Genomic DNA, 26,900 nt, shown 5'->3' on the forward strand with positions numbered 1-26,900 from the left:
TGGGGTTCAGCTTTGGACTTGGCCCCGCCTCTGCGTGTAGGTCTTCCGAGGGCATCTGCCCTTCGCTCAGACAGGAGGGGTTAAAGGAGCAGCTGATTCGGGGGCTCTGGCTCACTCAGGCCGGGGTGAGGGAGGAGTACGGATGCGGGGCGAGCCTGCGGCGGCAGAGGCCGGCGTGACGCTGCACCGGCCCGAGGCGTGCCGCGCGTTCTCCCGGGGAAGCTGTCCCTGGATCTCGGAACCCCGGCAGTGGCGGGCTGCACGAGCTCCCGGTAGGTGCGGTGTGGAGAGTGACCTGTGCTCGCACACAGGCCTCTTGGTGGCGGCAGCAGCAACCCTAGCATCCCACACCCGTCTCTGCTGTCCGCGCCGACAGCCGCGGCTCGCGCCCGTTTCTGGAGCTCCCTTACGCGGTGCCCTTAATCCCCTCTCCTTGCGCCCCAGGCAGCAAAGAGGCAAGAAAAAGTCTCTTGTCTCTTCGGTAGCTCCGCGCCCGTTTCTGGAGCTCCTTTAAGTGGCGCGCTTAAACCGCTCTCCTCGCGCACCAGGAAGCAAAGAGGGAATAATCCTCTGTGCGGGAATCTCTCCGCTTTGCCCTCCGTACCCTGTTGCTGCACTCTCCTCCGCGGCTCCCGAGCTCCTCGCTCCGCCACCCGCAGTCTCCGCCCACGAAGGGGCTTCTCGTGTGTGGGAACCTTTCCTCCTTCACGGCTCCCTCCCATTGGTGCAGGTCCCGTCCCTATTCTTTGTCTCTGTTTATTCTTTTTTCTTTTGCCCTACCCAGGTACGTGGGGAGTTTCTTGCCTTTTGGGAGGTCTGAGGTCTTCTGCCAGCGTTCGGTGGGTGTTCTATAGGAGAAGTTCCACGTGTAGATGTATTTCTGATGTATCTGTGAGGAGGAAGGTGATCTCCGCGTCTTACTCTTCCGCCATCTTGGAGTTTCTCCTGCTGTCTTCTTCTTAAATCAGCTCATAATTCATAGGACAGCTCCTTTGCATAATTACATACGGACATAATGCTCACTAATGTTTGATCCCTCTGCTTATGGAACTAGCTTAAATAGAAACTCAATGAAGACTTAAAGAGGGCTAACTTTAGACCAGTGGACTAAATCTTTTCAAAAGGAATTTTCCTTGAGCTTATTATCCTAATATATTATTGTCCTGTCTTATTTGGGGGAAGGAAAACAAAGAAGCTAAGAAAACTCATCAGAAAAACTTATTGACTTAATGTACTTAATATGTCCTCGTTGTGACTGTAACTCACAACCAGAAGTTTAGCCACTACTAATTTTATTTCTCTTTTTTATTATCTTGTTTTATCAGATAGCAACCGAAGCTGTGGAGAATATATGCACTACTGTGTCATTAACAAGAGAAAAAGCCTTCGAGCAAATGTATGAGGAGACGCTTCAGACTCAGCGCAGGTGATTGTAGATTCATACTGACTGTATTAACTATAGTTTGTTCCTATAAAGGCAGTACTCCTGGGTGAGTCCAGTGGTTTGCCTGCCAACTCATTTGCTCTGGAATCTTTCCTAGTAATGGCATATCGTAATTCCTTATATGACTCCACCAAGAGGAAACTAGAAAGAGGTGTTGAGAGCAAGCACATTTAGAATATATGTTTTAGGTCCCCCCACATTGCCATGAACTATAACAAAGTGTGCATATTTTTCTTATTTCCATGAAACAAGATTGAGGAAATAACATATTTAAGAAAGAAAATAATATTGCTTAGCCCTTTATATTGAATCTCTAAAAGAGATCACATTTTAAAACGAATATATGTACAACAATGTGATCAATTCTTTTAATTTTAAACTAGTCCTCCTTACCACATTTACTTAGTGATACTCTTTGTATTACTTTATCAGAAAGATAGCTTTGTACTCTTTTACACTCATGCTTGTGGTTGGTACCGCCATTTAATTCCCACTATTTATTCTATTAGTGCAACATTAGGATAGAAAATATTTTTAAACCAAATCTCTTTAACTCTTTCAGTAACTATCCTTTCACAGACCTTGTCCATTCATTTGAAAATATATAGAGGCAGCTTTGTTACATTGAACTATAGAGCATATAGCTATAGAGAAAATCATTATATTTATTGTTTTCTCTATAATAATTCTCAGTAGTTAAAAAGTCATTTTCTCTTTAATAATTAGAAAAAGTGTATACCCCCTAAATGATAACATGTCTTACCTTCTGTATTCATTACTCTACATTTATTTAAAGGACCTTACTATACCTCATGCCCCATTATCTAGTAAATTTTGTGCATTTCAGAAATACCTTGAAGAAAGCACAGATCATTGGAATCTGTTACGCATTCAGCCATGCCTTCGTATATTTTGCCTATGCAGGGTGTTTTCGAGTTGGAACTTATTTAATTCAGGTAGGACGAATGACCCCAGAGGGCATGTTCATGTAAGTTGTACAAATATATAAACCCTGTAAATGGGTTAAGTACTTAAATTAACCAGAAAGATGTCTAGTTTAGAGTGTATTATCATTTAAATCATATATGTGCAAAAGACATGTTGGGGAAATTTAAAAATTTTTTGTTATTTAATATCTATTGATATAAGTACAGTCAAGCTGGTAAAATACTGATATAACACAGGTACTCTGAGTTAAACTCCCAGATGAATTGCTTCCTACTTCAGTTTACTAGACGTGGGAATGTAGGGGTAAAATATGCCTTCTTGTTATCCATTATCTCCCAAGGTGGAGATGGCTTTATCAAGTGTGACTGTAAATCAGTGAGGTAAGTTCCTTGCTAAGCAAATACTCCAGGAGAAACACATGTAAATGAGTATTTCTCTTTAGAAAAGTCACATTGAGAATTGATCATGGCATCCCAATGAGGCTGCCTCTTCCCAAAGTATTTGTTGGTGCTTCTATTTGGAACTCTGTTCACATAGTTATGAATTTATTTACTTCATAGAAACACCTAAATTCAACTTCTGAAATTAGAAAAATTTATTTTGGGTATTAATTCTGAGCTTCTTAAGTCTCCCTAAAATGTCAGATTGTTACTAATCTCTATCATAAATGTCACTGCTAAACATTTAGAGCTAAAGAAATCCATACAATATTTGACTCCAAAAAGTAACGTTATTTTTTTTTTTAAGAAGCCCACCAAAACATACACATCAAAGCAAGGATCAGCCTCTTCAAAATAATGATTTGGGAGATTACACCTGTTTCAAGGATACTGCCATTTGGCAAAAAATGTCGAGAACTCCTCTTTGGGATTTACCTCTCAAGACTCAGACACATTCTTTTGAATATCCTTATTGGTGGCACATATTTGTACTTTGAGGATATATTCAATTTGAAGAAATGACCAAAAGTCATTTGAAGCCAAATAATTTCAGAATAACTTGGAATAATTTTCAGTTCCTATTCATGTGTTTATTTGTTTGTTTGTTTGTTTATCTATCAAACATTCACTGAGTTCCCAGGAAGTTTCTTTGCTAGGCACTCAGAAGGAAAGCATCCACAGTTCACCAAGCTAATATTTTTGAATCTATGAGGCCACTTAGAGGTTTCATGAAGCAGATATTCTTATAAAATGGAATATCTGTATGTAAAATGTCAACAGGAATTTTAGGCTCCCTGTTCTACCATGTTTTCCTACCCTCTAAAACAGTGTGCAGTATTGTCTGTGTGAACATATAGATCACAATTATGACATTTAGTCTTGGACTTCATTCCGATTACACAGACTAGTTTACAGAGATAAATTAACAAGAAACCAATTGTAGAATCACCTAATTACTTCATTCAGCTCACCAGCCTGCACTAAGTTAGCAAGTTGTTTCCCTGGTTCTTATGAAATGCAGGCAATCACAAGCTTAAAAGTTGATTGTATTCCAAAAGTTTGCTTGCAAGCCAATTGTTTGAAACTCAGAACATGTCTTCCTTACGTTGCTCTAAACTTTCTGCAGCCATCTTTAAATCCCCAGTGTCCCATTCCTTCATATAACTGTTCCTTGGTATTAGTAGAGAGCAAGCCAATTAAATATATTTATACTAATGTAGGATGTCTGATGATTTTATCAATTCTCACAGAAGAATTTTCATTGATAAAAGCAATTATAATCCCAGTTACTTTCTAATGGATTTACTTGAAGATAGTGTAACAAAGCAATCAAGAGAGGACCACCTCATTTCCCATCACCAGACTCACTAGGGTACTACTGATCCACCATGCCTGCCATCTCCATGCAAGAACTAAGGTCCTTGTCTGCAACAGATTCCTGCAATCATCTCTTCACATCAGTTTCTGTCACTACTATTTCTTTGCTTTATAATCACCTGTCATAAGAAAAAGAAAGAAATCTCTCCCATGACCTTAAGTCCCCTTCTGCCTCCTTTCAATGTCTCTGTTCTCCTTTGCAGCAAAACAAATTCTAGAGTAGCCTATTCTTGTTATCTACACCTTTTCACCTCCAACCTCTCCTAAACTCATTACAGTCAAGCCTTGATTCCCACCATTCCACTAGAAAGACTCATTATCAAGGTCACCACTGACCTCCATCTTGCCCACCCATAAACCCATCCAGTGTCCGGTTTGCCCATCTCATTTAACTTGACCTCTCAGCAGCATTTTATACTCTCCTTCCTGAAACATTTTCTTCTCTAGGCTTTTTCTCCTTTGTTAGTGGCCCCTCCTCCTCTATTTCCTTTACGGGCTCCTGATTTTCTACTGGGCCTCCATGTGTTGGGGGGCTTTAGAGCTCTCAGTGCTTTTCATCCACACACTCTAATTGGTAATTTCATCCAATCTGATGGTTTTTTAAATATTACCTGTATCCTGATGACTCCCTTCTGTGTATTTCCAACTCTGACCCCACTCCTAAATACCACATGCGTATCCAACTACCTACTGGACATCTCCACTTAGGTGTCTAATCATATCTTAATGTGTCCAGAACAGAATTTGAAGTTTTTCCTTCCCAAAGTGTCTCTTCTCCAAGACTTCTCCATCTTAATAAACAGCACCACTGTCTATGCAGTTGCTCGGCCCAAAAATCTAAGAGTCATCCTTATTGCTTCTCTTGCCTTCACCCACCACATACAGCACCAAATCTTAACAGCTGTAACTCCAAAATACTTCTTACCATCTCTACCCATGTTACCTTCCTTTTTACCTCTTTGCCTGTCTTGACTGGACCACTGCAACTACCTGCTCACTGATGTCCCTGTACTCACTCTCTTGCTTCCCTGTAATCCATTCTCCACACAGTAGCTAGGCTGATCTTTTAAAACACAAATCCAATTCCATCAATTTACTAAAATACTGTAATGAATTCCCATTGAAATTTGAATAAAACCAAATTCCTTACTCTGACCTGAAAGCTCTATACATTTGGGCCTCTGCTTTCCTTTCCAACCTCATCTACCATTGTCTTTTTTTGTGATCTGCACATCAGGCCCCTACTTGCATTTCTGTCCCTGGAACTCTCTTCTTAGTGTTTTTGCACTTGTTCTTTCCTCTGTCTGGAATAATCATTCAGTTCTTTACTGGGCTGCCTCTTTCTCACCATCCAAGCCTCTACTCCTAAGTCCACTCCTCCGAGGCACTTCTTCTGATGGCTCAGAGTAGTCCTCTTAGCCCTTCTCCTCATCACTCTCCATCCCATTACCATGGTTTAGTTTGTGTATAGCACTTACCACTATGTGAAATTATCTTTTTTGTTCCCAGATTTATTGAGTGCATAGACTGTAAGCTCAGTCAGAGCAGAGCTTAGCCTGTTTTGGTCACTGATGTTTCCCTAGAGCCAAAAACAAGAGCTTGGAACATCATAGGCACACAATAAATATTCACTGAATAAATGACTGAACCAAAAATAAAGGGAGAGATTTGGAGTGGTGCATAATTAAGCAGTCCAGTCATTCCTGGAAATGTTTTCCCAGATTCAACTTTTCCACATCACTCCTGTTTTTTACAGATTCTTCTCTTTTTCTTCCCTTCTACATCCAAGTGCTTTGGCATAAGGACTGGGTATAAATCAAAGACAGCCATTTATAGAAAAGTAGAATGTTTGTAGCTGGGAGTCTACTTCTCCATACTGAGATTTGTTTAGATTAAAACTAAGCAAAGAATTTTCTCAGTTAAAGAATGATACAACTTCAAAATCATGCAATCACTATCATGCCTGCAAATGACATCAGGCAGGACATTTCTTGAATGGGGCCTCTCAAGGCTGCCAACCATTCTGTTTCATATGATAATCACTATAACAACAAACTTCATTGAGTCCTTACTTAGTATTAAGGATTTGTAATACATTTTCTACTTAATCTTCTCCACTACCCTGTGAAATACTATGATTCCCATTGTACAGATGGGGAAAATTAACACTCAAGGAAGTTACCTAACTTGCCCAAAGTCAGTTAATCAGCAAGTGGCAGAGCACAGATTCAAGTTCATGACTCAAGATGCTAGGGGCTTTGCTTAGTTGACATTTATTATTATTAATTATTATTATTATTACTAATTCTGTGACAAACTTTCATAGAACCTTTCTATAAAATTATTGGTTTTTTTAAAATTCTTGTGTAGTTTCCCAAACATTTAAATATCCAGAGCTGGGCTGATTCTTACCATAAATGGAACAAGTAACTTGCTTAGTATTAGTTTATGACCCTAAAATATAGAAGAATCAAAAGGCCCCCATACAAAAATTCATCCTCCTACTGGACTACCATACTTCCTGAATTTTTTTTCATTAAATTCATTGAAAAGGGTCATTTCTGGAGATGTAAGAATTTTAGCTGTCAGAACACATGTAGGACTATTAACATGAGAGCAACGATTAATGAACAGTAATCACACTGGTATTTCCTAGTGCCCTGAGGGAAGGAAGAAACAAGGAGCTATCTGAGCTTGGACCACGAGTATCATTTCTGATTTGAGTCTCATTCAACCAGACTACAAACAAAGTAAGGATACCCATACTTTTATAGTATGGACAAAGAAGAGAGGCTCTGGGAAATATGGGTATGGGGCTGTGCAAAATGTGAACAGATGAGATTTGTCTTCAATAGCAAAATCTTCAGTTTTCTTAGAGACCCAAAGTGGTCCCCAACTACCATAAACATGTCACAAGTGTCCCTTTAGACACACTAAACTACACCTGGCCTAAAGGACTCTGTGCCTTCCAGAATCTAAGGACACAGACAGCTTTCTCTCTAATCAGCTAATTGAGTGGAAGATTTTACAAAGAAAACTCTCTCCTACTAGAACCCTCCTTACATAAAAAGAACTTTGTGCCATTCTCTAAATCAATGGTTTCCCAACTCATCAATTGAGGAGCTGGTTAAAAATGCAGATACCTGGAGCTCACCCTACAGATCTAACCCAGAGATCTGTAGATCTGGTATAGGGCCAGGAAACTACGTTTTACCAAACATCCCAGACTGTTATGAGGCACAGAATCTGAAGATCACTCTTTAAGAAATATGAGCATAGGGACTGAATTCCAGGCTGCTCTCCGTAGCTACTTGAAACCTCAGGGTTTTCTTTTGGCCATTACCAGAAACTTTTCTAGAATTATATAAAAATTGGGGAAGTCACATTTTAGTTTATTGTATAAAATAAAGATGCTTTATTCACTCTATAAAATGTGAATGTACTTTCATGATTTATAGCTACCAGGATGGATAAGCTGTCTCTCTTTCAGAAATGACAGTGTGCCTTATAGAAGGAGATGCACAAAGGGAGTTTTAACAGCAGAATCCCTTGAGGTGCTCATAATGTTACTTTATCAGCAAGCCTACTTCGCTAAAACCTTAACTTTTTCTTCTAAAAAAATAGGCAACATACATTTCTTATGGTAGAAACTGTCTCTATCCATCTCTATTATTGTAGAAGTTTCTCTGAAATGAGCATTTTTTAAAAGGTGATAACATTTTCCCTCTGCTGCCTTGCAGCCAATGCATAGGCATTCAGAAAAATCTCTTATTACTTATGTTCTCATACACATATGTGTAGTAAAAATCTCCCCTCCTGCTTCTGTTAGCCCTGGCAACACTTTGGATTTACTTCAGTATAAAGGTACAGACTTTGAGAAATACAACATAAGTTTATTTTCTCCTGTCTGAATTTTAGTGCCTTTAGGTTAGTTTCTAGCTAACTTGCCTTTTGCAGTATAGTCCAGAAACCATTAGTGCCCAGCAGAGGTTTCTGTTATTCCCCATACTCCCACGTCAGAACTTTCCTCTCTCTGTTTCTTCCTTCTTTGCTACGCATATTAGCAGGAAGCTAAGTAGAGCAGATGGGTAAGAAAGAATCAAGGCATGACAGCCTTCAGTACAGTAATTATAAAAGCCACAGCTTTGAAAACTGCCTGATAAGCAGAGAGCCAAGCAGCTTATGTGTTGTGGCCTAGTCCTCCAAAAATCCAAATGTAGTTCTTGACAGGAAGTCATATTGAACTTTGAATATTAAATGTGGTTATTGGCCAAAAGAACAATAGGTGGGTTTTCAGTGAATATTAATAGTAGGTTAACAGCTTGGAATAAAAAAGGATAGAAAGCAAGCTAGGTCTCCACCATCATCTTTGCTCTGGTAGGCCAGGCAGCCATGGAACTGTGTTAACATAATTAGGAAAACAACCTTAGTTAGCCAAAACAAGGAAAACAGGAAAGTCTTCTTTCAGTGTTCATTGTCATGGCAGCCACCCAGCTTCTGCCAGGCTCCTCCCCAGAGATTATCCAGAGGTTAGGAGGAAAAGATAAGGAGACCAGATAGAGGGATCAACCACTGAAGGGATCTAAAGGAGACAAATCAAGGAGGATTTGCTATCTAGGGTCCTCTGAAGATTCTAAAATGGGAAACAAGTGGTAACAAACCCCAACATGCAGGGAGAGACAGTTGAGGTCAGCTTTCCACTAGAAGGAGCACTGTGTTGGGGAAAACAGTAAACAAGGAGGTTCAAGTTCCAGTCCTACAGTTTCACAGCTATGTGATTCTGGGCAAATTGCTTATTTCTCTGAGATAAAGAGTCTCCTTATTTATTAAAAAGTGATGCCTTACTCCTAGGTGATCAAATGGTATCATGTATACAAAAACATTCTATAAAACTCAAAGTACCAAATAAATATAAGTTGTATATTTTCTCTCTCCCTTCTGTTGAGAAAGGGATTTATGGTGAAAAGAAAAGGATCTTTGTACTGTTATATGGATGTTAGGGAAAAAGAGTATGAGTATGGGAATAATTATAATGGCCACCCCTGTGAGGAAAGATACTCTATCTTCCAATCAGAAAAAAGAAACCTGGACTTCCCTGGTGGCGCAGTGGTTGAGAGTCCACCTGCCGATGCAGGGGACACGGGTTCGTGCCCCGGTCCGGGAGCATCCCACATGCTGCGGAGCGGCTGGGCCCGTGAGCCATGGCCACTGAGCCTGCGCGTCCGGAGCCTGTGCTCCGCAACGGGAGAGACCACAGCAGTGAGAGGCCCGCGTACCGCAAAAAAAAAAAAAAAAAAAAAAAAAAAAAAAATTCATCATTGTAGCAAACCATTCCTCTTTGTATATCCCAAATGGGTGAAATTCCCAAGACCAACATTGGCATGGGAAGTCGGCCTGAACATTTCTCTGGAGTAAGCTCTTGGTTCAGATGCCTCCAGGAGGTTGGACCAACTTGAAGGATCTGGTTTAACTCTCTCATGGAGTTAGAGCACTGGTTATTGTGCAATAAATACTTTCTAAGTGGAAGTGAAATGCAACTTAGTTCACTCTAGCTAACTGGGCCAGACTAGGTTAGGACAGATTCTATAGCAGACCAGCTTTGGCCTCTTTATACAGAACCCACCTGGGGAAAAAGTAAAAAGGAGATTAATGTCCCTGACTTAACCCCCAGATAGTCCCATCACCACAAAGTTAGGTTCCTCAATGTAATCCTCATCAATGTTAACCCCCATCCCACTTAGCCTCCCCTCAACATATACACAATAAAGACAGCATCAGGGCTTTTAGCTGGTACTCTCCCTTCTCTACTAAAACTTTTCTTCTTGCTCTATTGTGCATGCTATGGATCAGTTACCTCTCACAGAAACAAGTTCTCCCTTCTACCCTTCTCAGTAAATTTCATTTTATGGGAGACCTAACAAAGACATTAGCCTTTGTACATTTATGCCAAATGATTAAATTGACTTTTAATGACGCAAATTTTAGGACAGGTAGATATTTTGGCACATCTCAAATTAGAGGAAAATGGTATTTTCTTAGTTGTTCTGAGAAGCCTCCATCCCTGTGGGACTAGAATCCAGGTCTCCTGACTCATAATCCAATTCTCTTCCCATCTTACCTGCTGTCTCTTGGATCAGACTGAGGCTGGAGTCTGATCCAGCCTGTTTTTTTTTTCCTTGCATTAAAAAAAACAAAACAAAACAAAACCTCTGATGTGTAACCTAAATTCAATAACCACTTCTGATATTTATAGCTGAGTATTAAGTGTTTTGAATGGCATTTTGAGCTCTAAATAATTTTAGTAAATATTAGTACAAAAAATGCCTTGACATCACAGGACTAGTGGCTACAAAATTTTAGCGTCTCACATCCCAGTAAACTGGTTGTTTGTATATTTTATACTGTGTTTGACCTTTGTAAAGACAACAAGATTCAAGATCTGAGGTCTGTGTCACTGAAGAGATTGCATCAAAATCCACCCCTTAGTAGGTCCCATCTCTGGAGAAATTCACAAGGAGACCAGCGTGTTTACCTTGCTGTGATCCAGCACAGCAAACAAACAACTGGGTTCTATGATGTCTTTTTACTGCCTAATGTTTAAATATTGCCAGTGAAACGGAATTATACCTTTAGCTCTGCCACTGAGATGCATTATTTTTCATTCTAGTAATATGTTTTCATGGCTAAAATGAAAAAGAAAATGAGAGGAAAATATTTAACCATGGCCACATGATATGCCACATTTCTGTGAACAATCTGTGTGCTTCCAAACATTATTTGCATACTTACTATTTTATAATTAACATATTTTAAGACTGAGATCATAATCTATAGCAGACCAAAGATCAAAGCTCTTCTTCCAGCCTGGCTTAGGTATATTTTAGTCAGATATTGTTTTGAGGACCTTAACAAAGTACAATCTCCATGCTTTGCTCTCTTTCAATCATGTAGCACTTCAGACAGATAACCAGTCATCTGACATCAGTTATCTGCTCTAACTACATTATATGCAAAAAAAGAAAAAAAAACATTCATATCTACTGTGTAAATTCAGATCTCACTACTGGTGACACATTCTTCCTATTGTTAGTTGAATTTTCTGTTAAATCTCCAAGCAAATGAGCCTTATATCAAGGAGGCTAAGAAGTTTATATTCATTAGTTAGAGGCTTTGAGCTATCTTCCTAATTGGAAAAGAAATTTTTAAGATTACCTGAGTTCCAAAGGTTATTTTGGTGTACAAGGCAAGGGATGATCACTATGTGGTAGAAAATTACAAAAGAGATATCATTGTTGGGCCTTCAGCATTAATGGTACTGTCTGGGCCAAAAGATTATATTCCAGTGCCTGATTTTTCCTTCACTTTTACAGCTCTTGTTTGAAAACAGACCTAATTGAGATTCAAATGCTTTATATTTTGATAGAGTTTTTACTGTAATTGCATATGGAGCTATGGCCATTGGAGAAACACTTGTTTTGGCACCTGAATATTCGAGAGCCAAATCTGGGGCTGCACATCTGTTTGCTTTGTTGAAAAAGAAACCAACTATAAACGGCTATAGTCAAGAATGGAAAAAAACCCGTAAGTACAACTCTGATTTTAAATGTCCACTTATTATTAATTGTCTATATGCATGCTCTCTAAATAGAGACTTAAATGAAGGCATTATCTGCTAACTGCAAAAGAGAGTGCTATAAAGAATTAAAAGCTTGCATAAATAATTGTTACGGCTACAAAGGGAGAAAGGGGGTCTTGTCTTAATCAAATTTTCACCTCTGTTACTAAAATGTACAGATTTTATATTTAAAAATATGTGCTTCTAGTTTATTTATTTGCCTGATGCCATGAGAATATTCTGGAACAAATGATTGATACTTAGACTGCAAAAGTTTTAGTCTTGGATAAAGATTTGCATTAGGATTTATTCATTTTTTTCCTCTGATAACATATGCAAAGTAAATAGTGCCCTGCTACTTCAGATGCCATTTTTCCTGGGAAATATATCTGCAAACAAAAGAGAGAAAAAGGGAACTATATTTATTAAATTATTAAATATTAAAAAACATGCACATATTTAGTCACATACTCTAAAAGACTGTGACTATTAAAAGGGAAGTAATAGGAAGATTGTATAATTTCAAAATAAGCCTCTCAATAGTAGTCTTATACGTTAAGCATATATTCAATTTTTCTAGACATTTTAAATTTAAAAGAATAGCTATTAGGTATATACTTAAAAGAAAATTTTCATTTAAAAGTATTTCCCTCTAGAATTTTAACAGTAGATTTATATGTATGATAGCTTAAAATAGTACATTATCACTAGAACTTCATAATTATTAAAAGGAACGCTGGTTGTTCTCAAAATAGAATACTGTAAGATATATTATTGTCAAAATAAGATTTTATACTTGTCTTTTGGAAAGTAAAGTATGTAGGAAACTTTTTTAATCTTAGGATTTAGATATTTAATAATATTACTACTCATTTCTTTCTAAACATTACAATAGAGGGATTGAGCATCTCATTGATAAATGTCCTCATAGAACTGTATACAAGACATAGAATGTGGAAATATTCCTTATAAAGACTACAAAATTGTTATTTAATCTTTATTTTATTTAATATATGAATACTTCTAAATATCAGTCCCTATGCTTTAAAAAAGTTAAAGTCTGATAAAACAAAATTGACAAATATTGATAATTATTGAAGCTGGGAGATAGACATATAGCAGTCCGTTACATATTATTCTCTCTACTTTTATAGATGTTTGAAATATTCCATAACAAAATGTTTAAAATAGTAGGAATAAATTTTTAAACGCATTAAGTCTAGAAATCTAGAACATCTCTCTATGCCTTTCCAAAAGGCACCAGAGCATACACACAAATAATTGCACTCTCATTATTCTGCAGTATCCTGAGGTTTTTTTAAAAACTTTTTTTTTTCACAAATAATATTCATGTGTTGTAGTGGGCAAAACAGAAAGCATTGAATAAGCCAAAAATAAGCTACTACTAAACTTAATATTTTGGCACATATCCTTCCAGGTATTTTTTTCTAATTCTAGACAACCACATGCTAACATTTCTTTCCTTTGACAACAGAATAATTTCATTGTCAAACATTTTTTGGTACTCGTCCCCTCCACCTACCCCCACCTCCTACCTATATACTGGGCTTGGAATATGCTGAGCATGACTATTAAACCTGACTACTTAAAATGCAGTTGATTGAGGGCAAACATGAAGTTCAAAAGAACCTAAAATCTTATGAACCAAATATATAAATGGAAAGTTAATCATCATTTAGTGATCATTCTGGAAAGTCTTTTATAAGCATCCCTGGTGTACATAAGTATTGGTTTACAAATTACCAACCACTAAAGAGAATGAAGCATAGAGAGAAAGATAAACTTTTAGGCAAGTGTCACTGCCAAAAAATGATCAATTAACAATGATAAATCTGAATTCAAAATATAATGTATATTAACTGTAAAACATGGTCCAACCTACAAAAATAACATTTATATGTACAGTTGATGAGGACCCCATCTATGCTGAATTAAGCAATAAATGTCTATAAAGCACAAACTAATTTTTTTTAAATGTATTTATTTACAGCAGCTGGTCAAACAGCTAATTTACAGATCGCACTGTGACTGGGTACTGAAGCCAAAGGAAACTAGTGATTTTAGGAACTTTGTGAAGTCCCGTAGTGAAGACAAGAACTACAGATATAAAAATCTCAACAGAAGTGACAGAAACAAATGTGCAGTCAGCAACTCTATAGAGAGGAATACGATATTTAAAATTAAAATGGTTGGACTTCCCTGGTGGTGCAGTGGTTAAGAATCTGCCTGCCAATGCAGGAGACACGGGTTCAAGCCCTGGTCCGGGAAGATCCCAGATGCCGCGAAGCAACTAAGCCCGTGCGTAGCAACTACTGAGCCTGTGCTCTAGACCCTCACGAGCCACAACTACTGAGTCCATGTGCCACAACTACTGAGTCCATGTGCCACAACTACTGAAGCCCGCGCACTCTAGGGCCCGCAACAAGAGAAGCCACCACAATGAGAAGCCTGCACACCGCAACGAAGAGCAGCCTCCCCTCGCCGCAACTAGAGAAAGCCCGTGAGCAGCAACAAAGACCAAATGCAGCCAAAAATAAATAAATAAATAACTTTATTTTAAAAATAATAAAATTAAAATGGTTGTGGAAATATATGCACAATTTTCAGAAAGCACTCAGCCAATGTGCTATAACTTGTTACAGCCTTTCTAAGTCATCCTCTAAACACTGCCAGCTTTCTTTCACAGGACATATGCGAAGGGAATATAGAGTTCTGAGAAGTCTCTTTCTTGTATCCATGCCGCGCAGATGTTCTAATCCTTCACAGTTTATCCCTCAGCATTGAGAAAGGGAAGACTGTAGCATTTGTTGGGAGCAGTGGCTATGGGAAAAGCACTTCTGTCCAACCTCTGCAGAGATTTTATGACCCATTGAAAGGACAAGTGGTAAGACTGAATTCAAATACAACTTATCTGGGGGTTAGTGGGGCTATTCTTAAACATTCCCTTGGGCTTAAGCATCCTCGCTGATTTGGGGAGGGCAAACAGTGCAGTAGTTAAAAAAAAAAAACTCTATGCCTTAACTAAGAGGATAAGCAAACCAATAACAGAAATGATGGATAGGACTTTGAGGCTAAGATCAAAGCTCCAAAGATTCTTCAGCCATTATAGAGCAGAAATTTTGATCTTATAAGCCATGGAATTCTCTAAGAATACAGGTGTTGGAAGATGGGTGTAATATCAACATCTGGGCTCTTTTGTCACTCTGTTCTGCCTCCCTGGTTCAGGCTTCCTGCTATTCACTCTGGCTATCTCCACCTCCCAACTCTCAAAACCTTAGGCATGATTAGAGTTTCTTTGAATCAGCTCCGTTAAGTTCTGCATCCTGATCTCAAAAAAGTGCAACCTCTCCCTCCTTTGAACTCCAAGGACTGTTTTTCTCACCTGGCACTTTTCTTACTTTAACTTGTATTCAGATTTTCAATTATTCTCTCCCCACAACCACCACCAAATTACACACACACAAAGACAATCTCCTGTTCTGCCTTCTCCTACCCCCACAAAAACCCATAAGCCCATAAAAGTCAAAAACTGTCATGTCAGTCATCCTTCTGCTGCAATTTAGTCTTTTCCCCATCACAGAGTCTCAAAGACTCTTTGCAAAATGGAACAGTCCAAAATGGCTGCCTTGTTACAAGAGAAAACAATGAGTTAACAATGAGTATGAAAATCAGGCGACATTCACCTATTTGCACATAGCACAGCACACTCCCTCCTTTAAACTCTCCAGTGAGTTCCCACCACAGTTAGAATAAACCAGAGTCCGTACCATCAAATCAAGGTCGTTCATGATCTGGCCCCTGCCTCTCTCTCCAAACTCCTCTCCTATCCCTCCTACCTCGTTGTGCACTGTGTGTCAGTCTCACTGGCTTCTTTATGTCCTTTAAACACACTGGACTTTTGTTCTTGCTATTCCCCTGCTTCGAATGTTCTTACTCTAGCTTCTTTGCCAATGTCTTCTCGTCATTCATGTCTCAGTCTAAATGCTACTTCCTTAGATAGAATATAATGCATCCACTCGCCCCCTTCCCAAATCCTCACCACACCCTTAGTCATCCTCTATCCCATTATCTTGTCTTCATGACACTTTCTTTTTCTGATGTTATTGAGTTGTTTGTGTGCTTATTGCCTGCCTCTCTCCACCAGAATATAAGCTACAGGAGGGTAAGAGCTTTGTCTTGTTTATTACTGTTTCCCCAGTGTCAGAAGAGTCCCCATCACATAATAGGTATGCTCATCAAATGTCACGTGAATTTTGTTATACGTCCATGTGAATAAACATGGCTTTGTACAAAATGACTTATTTCTGCATGTGGACTACTGTATCAATCTGCACCTACTCTCTCACCAGGCTTTAATAAAGTGGGGTCCTGTTGCAGTGGAGGTTGGTATTTTTTCATCTGACTTCAGTACAGAGCACCAGATGTTATTCTAGACTCTGAGCAGGTCTCTAGAATATATAGCCATTCCTAGAAATGTCAAGTAAGTTTAGGAGTCGGTACTTTAGTCAGTTACATGCTGTCTGCTTCTATACAACATATGATTTATGAACCTTCCTTGGGTAACGTTATACTATGAAACAGCTTGAATTCCTAACCTTCTTGTTATGATTTGTATATGTTTGAATACAGTGAACCGTAACATGATACAGTTGTTGGATCTTCACATACCATTTTCCATTCTGCTTTTGGCGGCTCTTTGATGGTGTGGATACAAAGGAATTGAACGTACAGTGGCTCCGTTCCCAAATAGCAATCGTTTCTCAAGAGCCTGTGCTATTCAACTGTAGCATTGCTGAGAACATTGCCTATGGTGATAACAGCCATGTCGTGCCATTGAATGAGATAAAAGAAGTAGCAAATGCAGCGAATATCCACTCTTTTATTGAGAGTCTCCCTGAGGTAAGAAAATGTCTGAAATCTTGAACTACAAAGCTGTCAAGTAAGCCCAAGTATTTTATTGGGCCTAAGTGGTTATTTTTATGTGCTCCATGGATTATACAATTTAGTTATTGCTAGCATCTAATGTAAAGTTAGATATAAAAACCAAAATTTGAGATTTTTGTGTGACTCTTTTTTCTAAGACCAAACTGTATTAATATTCGCTGAATTAATTTTCACATTGTGATTCTACACCTTCTATTCATTTATACTCTGCCATGTCTACACCACCATCATCCCCCTCTGGACAACCTTAGTAGCCTCTTAATCTATCTTCCTGCTCCCAGTCTTGCCCCTTTATAATTCTTCCTCACAGCAACTGGAAGGATCTTTTAAAAACATAAAGTAAATCATACCCCTCCCTGCTTAAAACCTCCTAATGGCATGCCTTTGCATGAAGAATGAAGTCAAAACTCCTTATGTGGCTGGCAAAGCCTTCTATGATCCGGCCCTGCTTGCCTCTCCAGCTCCTTGCTCATCATGTGCTCCCTCTCCTCCAGCAACACTGGCTTCTTTGTGTCTCATCAATTGGCCAAGTTCTTCCCTACCTCAGGACATTTACATTTGCTATTTCTTCAGCTGCGGCCTCCCTTCCTGGCTCTTTGAATAGCCAGCTCCTTAACTTTCAAGATCTTTCAGATGTCACTCTTGCAGAGGCCTTCCTTGGCCACCTTATTTGAAAGAGTCCCCACCAGCCCTTACAGCCTATCACATAGTCTTCAGGGCGCTCATCACAGTCTAAAATTACCCTGGTGCTTATTGACTTGTTTAGGGCCTCCTTTTCCCACTAAAGTGTTAAGTAAATGCCTGCCATTTTTGTCACCTCTCTGTATTGGCTGTGATGGCTGACACAAAATCTCAGAAAAGTTAAAAATCTTGACTAACGGTAGAGAAGCCTTTAGCATAGCAATCATTGATACAAATCCAGAGTAGCACATAGAGACACTGTAATTGCAGCTTCAAATTCTTGTCATATCTGTTTAAACCTACATATACACATAGATAAAGTGAAAATATAGATACCTACTTTTTATTGGAAACAATTTTTATAATGTGATTTTCTAGCTCACTTTAAAAGGAAGTGCCAAAGTTTAGTAAGCATTATATCAAACAACTAATCTAGTGCCCTGTTCTTTGGGGGAGGATACTGGTCACCATACTCTCTTTTATACTACTAGATCTTCCCTCACCATCTCCCGTCCACACTAATTGATGCCTCTAACTATAAATGGGCCTTTACTACAATTTCCCTAACTCCAGTATGGTTCTTCATTACTACCTATAATAGAAGGAGTAACATATTTTTATCAATATCGTGACCCTATGTCTTTCCCTTTTTTTACTAAGGCATTCACTGCGTTATTGATTCAGGGTCAGATTATTATCCACATACTCCTGATAGGTTTTTTTCTTTAATTTATATATGGTAAAATGCTATCCATTTTATATTTGTACCATTTGACTTTTGTCCTTAAATTGCTTATTATCTTTCATTCTTTTCATTGTACTATTTCTCAGATTTACCCAAAACTACATACTGCAGAGATGCAGTGTGCTTTTTACAATAAACTTTGAGAATCAAGATGATGTTATTTCCAAAAGAAAGAATAGGTTGTTTCTCAGTGTTTTTAACTTTAGTTTACCTTCATATCACTGTTACCCCTAAAATATATACAACCATAGAGAAATCTGGTGCCAAAATATCATTCTGGAATAGGACAGTGGAACTACTAGTCTAGCAGCAATGAAAATGACCATTTGGAGAGAAGAGAAGATAGGGAATTTGGGAGATCACTTAGGAGCTATTTCCAGGGTTAAGTTATGAAGGCCTGAATTAATAATTATAAAGTGAAGTAAAACAAGGACAAGGATGTAAAAGATATCATAAAAGTGGATTGTCAGGACTTAGTTTAAGGTTGTCTGTAGAAAGTGAGCAAGAAAGTACATAATATACTGGGCAGCTTGCTGGAATAAAAACACACAGAGCATATGGTGAGAGTACAGAAGAAAGAATGACAAAGTCTCCTTTTTTTTTTTTTTTTTTTTAACCATACAACAAAACCTTTATTAACATTTTGAACAGGTTCAGCTATTACTAAAACTGGTAACTTCTAATCTTAAATTGGGGCAAATGGCTAGAGTGCAGAGTGATGCCATCATTGGGCATTATGAATGCAAGACTGAATAATTAACAGCCACCCCTCAGATGGAGGACCAGGTGCAGGGTCGACTCTTTCTGGATGCTGTAATCAGAAAGAGTGCGGCCATCTTCCAGCTGTTTGCCTGCAAAGATGAGCCTCTGCTGATCAGGAAGGATGCCTTCTTTATCCTCGATCTTGGCCTTCACGTTCTCGGTGGTGTCACTGGAGCTCAGAGAAAACCACACAGAGGATGATGTTTTGAACTGGGTTTTGAAGAATGAGTAGTTCACTAGGCAGACAGGGGACAACACCATTCTTAGGAGACAGAATAAGCTCATGAAGAAACACATATATGTGAAAGGGTTTTAGGTATCTGGGGGAAAATAAATTTAAAATTCTGAGCATAAAGCATCAACTGGGGAATTGAGAAGAAGCCAAACAATATATGCACATGGACTAAATGCGAAGGTTCTGATTTACCAGGCTAAGTTTGGAAATAGGAAACCGCTAGACATTTTTAGGCAGAGAAATGACATGATCAAATTTTTAAAGAAAATAATTGCATTTGAAGCTCAGCCTTTTGTTTGCTCATTCAAGAGGCTCTGTGATCTCTGTGGCAATGGCATAGACTGCATGAAAGGGGCAAGTCCTGGTACATTACAACAGTCTAGATGAGAGAAATTCAGGACCACATTTTCTTTCCCCCACTTCCAATTTCCAAAAGTTCTTAAACTCCATGCCCTCCTCTCCCCTCCACACACAAAGACCATGTGTTTGATGTCAATTTGTTGGGTGGCCAAAATGATGTGAGGCTTTATGAAATCTTTATTAGTCCTACTTAGAATGACTTGTCAAATATTTCTACAGAATATTCATATATTTGATTACTGGTTGCTACCCAGCCCTTTCTGGGAGTGTTAAATAATATATATCACATATTAAATATAAATAATATATAGTATGTTCAATTTACAGTATATTTTCTTCTAAAGTAAAAAAAACAATAGAATTCTTAAACAAATATAGCCCTGTGGGTTTCAGATAAAGGATTATGGACCTATCTGGCAGATCAAGGCAGGAGGGTGAATAGCAGAGCGTCAACTCAGAGCGTGCTATGGGTAACACATCTATGGTATGTGCCATGGAGATAACCTGCAGGCATTTGGAAATATCAGCCTGGAAGATGAGTTGACATAACACTGACTTGGTCTTGAGGATCCTCGGAGAAACACAACAGGTGTAGATATCCCCTAGTGGCCACAATTTCACACGGTGGCAGCTCTCAGTCAAGCCACATCATGTCTCCCGCTGGAACCACCCTGAAACTCCTTTCCAGGGCCTGCAGGGAATCTCCAGAATGCAGTTGGTTTAGGATTAGACTCTTTCTGATGTTCCCTCCAGGATCCAACTGGTATTTAGACCCAGGTTCACACTGAACAGCCATTGCCTCTTGAGTGTCTCATAAAACAGGTGATTTCAGGGCACTCACTATCCCAGTGTTTGCCAGAAATTTTAGATTTTCAGTTTAAACAGGAAAGAATGAAATCCTATAGTTCTTCATTACAAACAAACAAAAAAACAAAAACCTTCAGTTTAAGCGTCTGAAAATGTTTTGGGGTTGCTATTGAGACAACGCGTATAGTCACATTTATAATCTGCTCTGCTTAATGATGGGCAAAAACATCTGAATTGTATTTTCAACCAATTCATTATTGAGACTTACATCTCCCTGCAAGCCAGAGAAGGCCAAGAGATGCAAAGTGACTTCTAAGCTAGTATTGTATCTTCTTCAGCTATAATAGAGGAATCCACATACAATTTAAGCTGGACTGGCAGAAAGAGCTATAAGCCCATTATCATTCCCACCCAATCCTCTCTCAATTTTTGGCTTAAGATTGAATTCTCTAATTAGATGGGAACTTTGCAGTGTGTGGAAATGAACTACAGAGTTTTACCTGATTATCTGTAGCCCTATGATTCCAATTTTAATAAAATGCATTTTAGGAGGAAGAGGCCCAGCGTGCTGGCAGTCCCAGATAAAATCGCAGAGGAGCTAGCTAACGTCTGTTTACTTCATAGAGCATTCACTTCAGAAAAGATGCTTTTACTGGGCGTTAGTAATTCAGATACCTATTGTTTGATATAAAGTAAGCAACTGAGCATTTTAAGTTGAAAAATGAACTTTGAGATGAAGCAGACACATTTGTTATAAAATTATATCATAGGCTCTCTCGAAACCCACTCTGCTGGAAAGGCACCTCCTGAAGGCAGCCAGTTATGGAGGGAAAGCAATTGAATCAGGCTTCTCTAGGGCACTAAGATAAATAGCACATCAGTCATGTGCTGCATCTTCTCTATAATGCTGCTACAGGATCCACCTTTAGAAGGCTGTACACTTGGACTCACTTTCCCAGTGGAGCTCATCTATCCACACATCCTTGGCTGGGTACCAATGGCATGTATTTCTCAGACAACTGGCAAAGGCTACTAGAAAGCAGTGTGAAACCTTGGAGGGAAGCAGAGTTAACAAACAGGACAATCTAGAAAGCAAGTGGGAGCCTGCTTGCTGATCCATTGTGATTTAGGATGGCTTCAGGATAAGTGAAAAACTTCCTTTACCCTTCCATGGAGGGTAATACTGAAAAAGGGGTCATTAGTGTGTAGGAGAGTGTAGAAACATTGTGAAGTGCTAAATGTCACTATCATGGCCTGAAAAGGTGAATGGACTGTCTCAAGATGTCAGCCTAACTTACTGCTAGGATGATACCTGCACCTCTGAGAAGGGCATCATGGCATCTGGAGAGATGTGCCCATAGAGGGTTGGTGAAAGTCAAAGTTAAGGAACCCATTGATTTCCTTAAAATGATACTTTAAATCATTTTGATCTGAAAACAGAAGACAATTTAACTTAATGGGGAAAGATTTGTGCTTACTGGGAACTTTTTTTCCCTAATAATTTTTTTTCTTATGTTTTAATTTGAACAATTCCTTTGTAGAAGCACAATGGCAAAGGTCTACTGTTTGTGATCAGATTAGATATGTAAATGAGATGGTAGTGTTTACTGCTGGTTTAGCATTTATTTGCAACAAAGCCCAAGAATAGATTTTAGTACTTGTTGGGACACAAATTTTAGAGAGTAGCAAAATTTGAAATATTTAGATGGCTCTCACCCACAGTTGCCATGTTAATTTAAATAACCAAGCCTTGCTTTCTTAATTGCATGTTCCTGTAATAGAAATACAACACACAAGTTGGACTGAAAGGCACACAGCTTTCTGGCGGCCAGAAACAAAGACTAGCTATTGCAAGGGCTCTTCTCCGAAAAGCAAAAATTTTATTGTTGGATGAGGCCACTTCAGCCCTTGATAATGAGAGTGAAAAGGTAACATCCTCTTCTTTCATCTCAGAATGTAATATGAAATATGAGAGTGGAGTATTGTGGAAGAAATCAAGGTCATTTTGGGAAGAAAGGCCTGGAGAGAATTGTAGTCATAGGGTCACCAGTTGTAATTAAGGTTTGGGCCTTTATAAAAAGGTTAGAGGCTGGTGGGGAGGTGGGAGAGAGTTGGGACACAGGGCATCTCATGTTTTAGAAAGGTTTTCTTATTTGAATTGGTCTCATTATCAAAAGTTCTTGAAATGTTTCTCCACTCAAGGAAAAAGCCCAATGAAAATTACTTTCCTGTTTTATTATTATTTTAATGATACCAAACAAAATAATAAGGCAATCTACATATATAAAAGAGTGATCTACACTGCAATGTTGGAGCCTGCTAGTTACTCTACCTTCTATAGTCATTAGCTCTGTTTGAGAAGGAAACAAGGGGGGAAACAGACATGTAACAATAAACCTACACTGCAAGGTCCTTCAGATGTTTAATTTTACTATGTCCTTGTCCCCTAATAGGTCTTGCATATAACATGTTCTTATTTGTTAAATGAATGTTGATTGAATGAATTATAATCTTTCATATTTATCAAGTGCTTATTATGTACTACTATCTCAATCCTCACAACAACTTGATGAATTAGCTTATTTTATGCTCATTTTATAGATCAGCACACTAAGGCTTAGAAAAGTTAAGAAACTTCCCTAAATTTTAATAGACGGTGTCTGACCTAAGATCCCATGTGATTAATCACCACACAATTGCTATTTGTACATGATTATCATTCTTGATTTCCAAGGAGACAGTGTGTTATGAAAGAAAAAAATGGGACTTTTGGAACCAGACATATATGGGCTGTAATCCTGGATTCATCAGTTACTAGCAGTGTGACCTAGGTCAAGGGACCTGGACTTTTCAAATCTTGGTTTACTCATCATGGAAATGAAAATAATCCTCACAGAGTTACTGAAAGGATTTAAATGAAATATCCATCATTGGAATATTTTATATACTCAGCAAATATTGGTTTTCACTCTCCACTTTCATTTCTTTTTTGTTGGTTTTTTTTTGGCCATGCTTCATGGCATGCAGGATCTTAGTTCCCCAATCAGGGACTGAACCCATGCCCACTGCAGTGGAAGCGCAGAGTCCTAACCACTGGACCTCCAGGGAATTCCCTCATTTCTCTTATATAGCATTATAACCTCCTTGTAGCTGAGATGCTGTTTTAGCCAGGACAGTTTTACAACTAAATATTTTTAAAAAAGAAAAAAAACCCAACACAAACAAATAAAAAAATAAAATTGTGAGAAGAAATGAAGTAAGTAAATTAGACAATTCCACTTGGGTATGGAAATACTACTTTCCGGCTTTGACTTTGGAACCACTTACTTACAAACAACCACCTAATTTTTATTCATTGTCACGAAAGCTCTTCAAATTAAAAGTCTTACTTAATGTGTCTATAATTACTTTTTCTAGATTTCTATTGAGTAGGGTATTTCACAAAGTAGGGTAGTTTCCTTGGAGATAAGCAAATACACAATGAATGTTATTAGATTACCTTAATTAATTTGACTTGCGCAAGTTTATTAGCATTTAACCCATGGTAGCAATCACAGGTCCTTCTCTCTTCCAGGTGGTTCAGCATGCCCTGATAAGGCCAGTAAGGGGAGGATGTGCCTAGTGGTGGCTCACAGACTCTCCACAATACAGAACGCAGATTTGATAGTGGTTCTGCACAATGGAAAAATAAAGGAACAAGGAACTCATCAAGAGCTCCTGAGAAATCGAGACATATATTTTAAATTAGTAAATGCACAGTCAGTGCAGTGATGCTGTTGGAGTTAACACGTATTTTGATCTTTGCGTAATGCAAAGAATAATCAGTAATTAGTAGGAATTAGGAATTACTTAGTAATTATTTGGCATGCTTTGATCTCCTTTATTGCATGTATCAATAGAATCATGCTATTCAAGTACAGACATGTTCTGTTTACACACCATCTTCCCTTCAGGTTTTTAAAAGGAAACAAAAATTACTAAATTCATTTAAGTGAGATAATTCCTGTATCGCTCACTTTATAAAAAGCACATTTGCTTATAAAGCAATTTGCTGCAAAATGAATATTTTCCTTTCAACTTCCACTATAAAATCGAGAATATATTCCCAGAGGGAAAAATTACCCAGTTAACTAAATTAAAAGATTTTAGCAAAGAGAGAGTAAGATGTAGTTGGGCCTGTGGCATTGCAGGGAGAATGATTTTAATTTGGAACTTCCCAAATTTTGTAGCAAATTAGAGTACTTTGAGGTAGTCCTTCACTCCAGACCACAGGACGTTCTCTCATAATATCTCTCAATGCTTGTTTCAGTGAATATCCACTGTTTCCCAAAATTCCATTATATTCGTTTGTCAGGGGGATAGGGAGAATTACAGTGTAAAATTTCTGGCAGAATTAGGTAGTTATCTTCCACTTCAGTAAGTGAAATGCCTTACATGATCCATTCTGAAGATTCCATTATTCCAAGCTTTCGGTTTGGCAGAATAAGTCACAAGCTTACCTGTATATGAACACTTATTTACTTAAAATAAGAGCTACTTTTATTACAGGTGAAAATTTTTTAAATGCCTTTCTCTATTATTATTCAATCAAGTAATTTGTTTAAACTTTATATGTACTTTATTTTATGTAATATATGTATGATTTTAAAATTCTGTGTAAATAACAATATTGGTAAACTGAATCATGTTTTCAGTTACTTAAATATGTAATTTCATCTAATGATTTATCTCCATTCTTAATTGTATTTTCTTCCATTAACAGTAATACTTACAACCAGCCTCTCTAAAGTACCCTCTGCCAGTAATCTGAAATCTTGTGAAAAAAATTAAAACCATTTGTGTCTTATGCCACTTTTTAGAAAATGCAAAATAAAAATAGGCTTGGGGGATTGAGAACCAGATTATTGTTTAAAAGCATTGGCACTGGGCTTCCCTTGTGGCGCAGTGGTTGAGAGTCTGCCTGCCGATGTAGGGGATACGGGTTCGTGCCCCGGTCCGGGAAGATCCCACATGCCGCGGAGCGGCTGGGCCCGTGAGCCATGGCCGCTGAGCCTGCGCGTCCGGAGCCTGCGCTCCGCAACGGGAGAGGCCACAGCAGTGAGAGGCCCGCGTACCGCAAAAAAAAAAAAAAAAAAAAAAAGCATTGGCACTGAAAGCCTGTGGCCCTTTTGCTATGTGTGGATGTAGAGCCCTTGGTGTGTTCTCTTTCCAGAGTAGGGTGGGAAGGAGGGACGGGGCAATATGATATGGATATGCTTAATTCCTCAGAGCAGGAGCAGCCCCGGCTCCAAGTCTGTAATGCCTCCTAGATTAGCAAATACCTGCAGTGCCTACTTTCCCCTTGAGCCTCCATAGCAATCCTACCGTCATACCTACAGATGTCAGAGAAACACTTTCCTTTCTAATTAATAGCCCTGTCTAATTGTTTATTTGCATTTTTATTTCAAAAGATTTTCAAGGATGCTCCACAAGCAGCATTCTCTTAAAGTCACTGCCTTCACGGGAACAAGCAACCATGCTGAGAATTAGGGTCCCAGATAGTATACAAGGATCTGTGGGGTTATCAGCTGATGAAGGCAGAAAATAAGTAGAGACCAGCTGCTTTTAGGGACTGCCACAGTTTAAAAGTTTAAAATTGCTGTACTGTTCTTAAAATGGTTTTAAAATATATCATTTTATTTAAGACACTAGTTTTAATAGAACCAAGGCACCCCATCCCCAAAATTATTCCAGCCAGCTGTGGAATTACTTCAGTGAGGTCAGGATTTTAGGAATACCTGTAGAAATTTTTTCAAAATGAACTACCATTTACACATACCTTATCAGTTTTGTAAGTCTGACTTTTTAATCCGTATACTTTTTCTTAAATCGGGGTATTCTATAACTGGAAAAGAAGCTAAGTTAGGAACTGAGATTTTTATCTTAAAAGAAAATGAAATGAAAAGGTACTTTAGCAGATTTAAGTCTACGTTTTAAATTTTAAATCACTCCTTAAAGCTCGTATAAGTTAATTATTAGATAATAATATGTTTAGGTTTATAGTTCCCAACTTGATATTTACATAAGGGCTGTAAGTAATGAATGCTGCATTATTCAGGGCACCAAATCAGCACATTTAGCTGATTCAGCATTATCTTCTTATAGTGCCTTAGATATTGTAGATATTAAATAAATTCTAGGTGACTCAGCTCAGAAGGACGTCTCTCATAGCAGGTATGCTTTATTGATACAGAAATGAGGCTTATATTTTACTGAAAAGATGAGCTGGTGGGCTGCAAATTGTTTTTGCTTCAACAGTTGCATATTGCCATCCCTTTGCCACGGGTATTATCCATCACTGGTGACCCATTGGATGGTTAGCTTTTATTCTAGGCTAGCCTAAGTCCATAAAAATGTTTTCTTTCCACTCACATGCAATTTTAATTTTACTTTAACTAACTTTAATTTTAATTTAATTAATTATAGTCTTTTATCATAGTGCAATATTGAGTTGGTTTAATTTATTTAATTTTGAAATAATT

General features: G+C 38.3%; 1 protein-coding gene across 1 annotated transcript in view; it reads left to right on the forward strand.

The window, feature by feature from the left end:
* The window catches only part of ABCB5 (ATP binding cassette subfamily B member 5), a 113,692-nt gene extending 89,542 nt beyond the window's left edge, over positions 1-24,150 (forward strand). Inside the window, 9 exon segments of the mRNA XM_024131521.1 lie at positions 1,326-1,426; positions 2,292-2,432; positions 11,633-11,777; positions 11,779-11,790; positions 14,532-14,728; positions 16,537-16,744; positions 22,161-22,307; positions 23,954-23,966; positions 23,969-24,150. Of these exon segments, the coding sequence (XP_023987289.1) occupies positions 1,326-1,426; positions 2,292-2,432; positions 11,633-11,777; positions 11,779-11,790; positions 14,532-14,728; positions 16,537-16,744; positions 22,161-22,307; positions 23,954-23,966; positions 23,969-24,150 (1,146 nt within the window).
* The last annotated feature ends 2,750 nt before the right edge of the window (positions 24,151-26,900 follow it).

Source organism: Physeter macrocephalus, chromosome 5 (genome assembly GCF_002837175.3).
Source record: "Physeter macrocephalus isolate SW-GA chromosome 5, ASM283717v5, whole genome shotgun sequence".
NCBI classification, from domain to species: Eukaryota; Metazoa; Chordata; class Mammalia; order Artiodactyla; family Physeteridae; genus Physeter; species Physeter macrocephalus.